Source organism: Cibotium barometz, chromosome 51, assembly GCF_041138505.1.
Source record: "Cibotium barometz isolate CiBa-2024 chromosome 51, ASM4113850v1, whole genome shotgun sequence".
Lineage (NCBI taxonomy): Eukaryota > Viridiplantae > Streptophyta > Polypodiopsida > Cyatheales > Cibotiaceae > Cibotium > Cibotium barometz.
In genome coordinates, this window is record NC_141096.1 from 6431873 (window position 1) to 6437397 (window position 5525).

The following is a 5525-nucleotide window of genomic DNA, read 5'->3' on the forward strand; positions in this document are numbered from 1 at the left end:
ACGGCACGAATACTGGCTCTTCCATGGCGTGACAATCCCATGGGTCGAACACAGTCCAGGTCATATACGGGTGGCACCAATCTGGCTCCCGTCCATACGACACCATCCTGCTAACACACGGGTGGCACCAATCTAGCTCCCGTCCATGTCAGCAAAATACTGGCCTCTTCACATGAGACACCGGCCTGGCCTCAAGTGAACGAGACGCAAAAACTGAAGATGGACCAAATGGTCGGCCAATTGGTGACAGTTGCAGTTATAATCTGCACACACCTGGCAAGCTCAAATTTGTAGCTAGGCTTCCCCCATAGCCAAGAATAAAACCCTAAGCTCTGATACCAAATGTCAGACCTCCATGCAAGAAGCTCCAACTCTTTGACTCAAATCTCGTGTAAAAAACGTGAGAGCAGCAGAACTCAAGAATAGCTTAAAAAAACCTAGTTTGGCATACCATGTTTAACCACCCAACCATTATATATACTAGTGACCCCGGGAGTCTAGTGTGTACCTTACCGGTCACACACCATACTCACGTGCCCCTTGTGTCCCCGCTGCTACACATCACTGGGTGTTTGGCCTACAACCGTCACCCATGAATGTTGCCCGTTCACACTTATTATTATAAGCGGTGATGTGCAATAGTATGGTGCCATTAGTTTTCCCATGCAACACCCGCATGTCCCACACATTACTAGCGTGTAAATCCTGTGCATCAGTGTGTACACGTCCCATGTATTGCCATATGTAAGGGTCGTAACAAGATGAACGCTGAGAGAAACATGAATCGACAAAGAGGCAAATGGTTGCCCTAATTTTTTATTAGAGAAATATTTTTAGCAAGACACATGGCAACATTCTCTTTTTTGCCTCATATCTGCCTGCGTAACAACTTGACTGCTTTCTCACACCATGCTCTTAACCAGCATACCTACAATTAGTATTATCCATGAGACTACATGTCTAACCAGAAGCCTGCCAAGAATTTGTTTGTGCTTTTGCAAAAGAGAGCTACATTTAGCATACATATCGACCAAGGTGTTGCCTACAACAAGGTCTCTGTCCAACAACCCCTATCTTTCAATCAGTGTGTATTTTTCAGCCAATGTCTTTTGACTCCTATTCTGCCAGAAGCTTTTAAGCTGCATACAAATGTGGCGGCATTTGGGGAGACACCCTTGGTTGCATCTATTCAAAACACTTGACCACTTTCTCACCATGCACATGTTCAGCATTTCTGTGATTAGCGCCCTCCACAAGACTACATCTCAAACTAGAACCCTTTGAAACACTTGCTTTCACAAGCCAGCCATGTTCAGTATACATATCAACCTAGGTAGTACCAACAACAAGGTCTCTTTCCAACAACCCTTGTCTTTCAACCTCAATATATATTTCTTGGCCCTTGTCTGTGGCTCCTATGCTACCACAGGCTTTCAATCTGCAAGCAAACATGATAGCATCCCAAAAGACACCCTGAAGTTGTATCTACTCAAAGCATGACCACTTCCTCGCCCTGCACATGCTCCACGTATCCTGCAATCCGTGCTGTCTCCGAGACTGCATCTTGAACTAGAAGCCTGTAAAATAGTACTTGTGCTTTTGCAAGATAGCCACGTTTAGCATACATATCAACCAAGGTAGTGCCAACTAGGTCTATTAACAAACGTGACAGCATCAAGAAAGACACCCTCAAGTTGCATTTGTTCAAAACACTGGACTGCCTCCTCACTAATACCCATGCTCATCATGTCTTCCACGACCACATCTCGAGTTGGAAGCCTCTCAAACACTTGCTACGCTTTTGCTAGCAGATAACATTTAGCATACATATCAACCAAGGTGTTGCCAACCAAAAAGGTTTTTCCCAAGCAACCCTGTTTTGGCAACCTTAGAATGTATTTCAAGGCCTCTTTCTAGATATTTCAGCTTTGCACAAGCCTTTAGAACGTGCCACATATGTATACACATTGGGATACTTAGAATCATCCTTTCGCATTATCTGGTATATAGTGAGAGCATGCTGTGGCTTCCAACATTTAATATAAGCAATGATGAGCGATATATGCTTATGTTAACTGCATTACCTTTACTCTCTCTAAATTGATTCCAGAATTAAGTCCACAGTTGGAACATAACCATCAATCCCCATCTGCTTTTTTAGCCTAACCAACTTTGCAGCCATCTCAGCAGATTGTTCATGGACTTTGTCTCCTACAATGAACTCATGCATCTTGTTCAAGACTTCAAGAGAGGCCTTCCCAGGCTTCTTCCATGCACTGGACCCTTGCTTCAACTCTTGTATCTTGTCCACCTCATCCCATTGCTGGGCATCAGCATAGAGGTTTGACATCAACATATACCCTGCAGCACAGTCAGGTTCAACCCAAACAGCCCGCTCAAAACATTTTCTTCCTAATTCAATGTTGCCATACATTCTACAAGCAGTAAGCAATGACATCCACCCGGTAGCATCTGCTCGGATGGGCATGCTTTCGAGGAACCTTTCTGCATCATACAAATGTCCCATACGGGCTATGAGATCTGCCATGCAATTGAAGTGCTCCATACTTGGAATAATTCCATGATCCTCTCTCATGGACAAGAAAAACCGATGTGCTTCTACCACTTGGCCTGCTTGGCGGCATGCAGCGAGAACACTGCTAAATATCCCACCATCTGGCATTATGCCTTGGTATCTCATATTTTCCAAGTATTGCCCGATCGCATGGCAATTGCCATGCTGAGCATACCCTGCAATCATTGTACCCCATGAAACAACATCTAGAATTGGCATATTTACAAACACTCTCTCAGCATCCTCTATGCTCCCACATCTAGAATACATGTCAATAAGGGCATTTCCTATGGACAAGTCTACTTCAATTTCACCCTTTAGACTGCTGATATGTAACAATCTTCCCTGTCCTAAAGATCCTATGCCACCACATGCTTTCAAAGTGCACAAAAATGTTACCCTGTCTGGCTTTATGCCATCCTCTTGCATGTCGTCATAGAGCTCAAGAGCACATGAATCATGCCCATGCTCGGTATAACCAAAAATCAAAGAATTCCATGTCACCACATCTCGATTTGACAACTCTTCAAAAACCTTGCGTGCACCCTCTATACTACCACTTTTAGTATACATGTCCACAAGAATGTTTCCGGCTACCACGTCTACTTCTAATCCACTACTAATTATCTCATTATGTATAACCCTGCCTTGCTCCAGGGCACCCATACTAACACATGCTTTTAAGGCAGACGAGTATAAAATAATGTTTGGTTTTACACACTCTCCTTGCATCCTTAGAAAAAGTTCAAGGGCAAGATGTCCGTGGATCTCGTAAGCAGCGCAGCCATCAATCAGAGCACCCCATGATGCCAAAGTCTTCTGGTGCAAACCCTCAAACACCTTATATGCCTCTGCTAGGCTCCCACATTTGGCATACATGTCAACAAGTGTGCTGCCAACAATGGCATCTGATTCGAGTCCACGTACAATGATCTGATTATGTATCACTCTGCCATCCTTAAAGGCCCCAATACTCCCACATGCTTGTAAGGCACAGGAGAAAGTGACTTTGTTTGTTGTCCTCCCCTCTCGTTGCATCCTCTCAAAAAGTTCAAGAGCAGTAAGACTGCCATCAACCTGGACATAACCTGAGATGATGGACCCCCAAGACACCTCATCTTGGTTAATAGACATATCAAACAGTGTATGTGCCTCCCCTAGACTTCCACATTTAGCGTACATGTCAATTAGGCTGTTTCCAACAACTAAATCTGATTCATGTCCAGTTCTAATAACATGATCATGTAAAAGCCTTCCATGGTTTAAAGAACCCATCTTTCCACATGCTTTCAATATGCTTGAAAAGATGAACTTGGTTGGTTTTACACTTTCCTGTTGCATTTGCATGTATAGTTCAAGGGCAAGAAAACCATCCACATGGGCAGCATATCCTGTAAACATTGCACCCCATGAAACTGCACTTCGATTTGGCAAAGTGTCAAACACTTTGCGAGCGTCAACTAGGCTTCCACACTTTGCATACATGTCAATAAGTGTATTCCCCAACACTACATTTGATTCAGTGCCATTCCTTATAACTTTGTCATGTATCAACTGACCATGCCCAATGGCTCTTATGCTGCCACATGCTTTCAAAGTGCATGAAAACACACTATCATCTTGGACAATGGCCTTGATCTGCATTTCCCCATAAAGTTCAAGAGCAAGAAGTCCATGCCCATGCTGGGCATAGCCTGCAATAAGTGCACCCCATGACACTACATTCTTAGTAGACATTTTATCAAATACGTCCCGTGCATCCTGGAGACTCCCACATTTAGCATAGAAATCAAGAAAATTGGTTCCAATAACTACACCTGATTCCATTCCACTTGCAACGAATTGGCCATGTATCAATCTACCCTGTCTTAAAGCTCCAATGCTGCTGCAAGCTTTCAAGGCACAAAAGTACAAGGATTTACTGGGCTTCAAACCCTCTTTTAACATTTGATTATACAAAGTAAGAGCCATCGCACTCTCTTCAAGGATGACAAGGGCCGATATAATTGCATGCCATGTACAAACACTAGGCTTCTCAACATCAGAAAACACAAGATTCGCATCTAGCAAACCACCACATAAGGCAAACACATGGATAAGATAATCAATTAAAGGCGGCCATGAGAAAGACCCAATGCTGATGATAAGGGCATGGATTTTCCTGCAAGCTGCTATGTCTTTCTTCTTGGCACAACCTTGTAGAAGGTAAAAAATGGCATCACTTGACAGGGGCATCCCACCATGGTGATGAAGGCAGACAGACTGCATTGTCTCGTCGAACTGTACTTCTGTGCGTAGTTTGCTTATGTGTCCCATGGATTCAAAATGTGCACCACAGTTGGCAAAAGCATGGCAAAGCCAGAGCTTTTGCTGCAAAAGGGGTATTCCTAGATGAGGGTGAGAGTGTGATGTACCTGGAAAATTGAGCAGTGTTTTGCATAGCTTCCATTGAGGTAATGGAAAACGCATGCTGGTTAGATGATGATGATGAGAGAAGAATCCATGTGCTTTGGGCGGCGCTGAAGCTTGAGTTCCAGTAGAACTGAAGCTTCAGCGCCGCTCTCTACCTCTCTCCCTAGTCGCGGCTGCCTAAAGGCGTCATGTTCTGCATTTCTTGCATTATTTGCAACCTGTCTCGAGTACTAGTACGAGAGACATTATTTGCAACCTGTCTCGAGTACTACTACGAGAGGTTTAGATACCATAGAGTAGACCTTAAATTTGAAGACCATTTTGGTAAGTCATATGTATGTACATGTACACACATAATAATATACATATACATCCATATATACCCATGTTTCGAAAGCAATCAAGTATACATACATGTATATGCATATTTAACTTATCCTTATGTAAATGCATATATAAGTGGGTAAAGAGTCTCTATTTGCACATACATGTGTACATGGTACTCACATAGACTACCTATGCACATGAACAATATCTA

At 43.3% G+C, this 5525-nt stretch overlaps 1 protein-coding gene across 1 annotated transcript; it reads right to left on the reverse strand.

Moving 5' to 3' along the window:
- Positions 1-786: 786 nt before the first annotated feature.
- On the reverse strand, positions 787-5314 carry LOC147609256 (pentatricopeptide repeat-containing protein At5g27110-like). The gene has a single exon (XM_086787715.1). It carries the CDS (start codon positions 5042-5044, stop codon positions 2096-2098), a length of 2949 nt encoding a protein of 982 aa, XP_086643841.1. The 5' UTR covers positions 5045-5314; the 3' UTR covers positions 787-2095.
- Between the last annotated feature and the right edge of the window lie 211 nt (positions 5315-5525).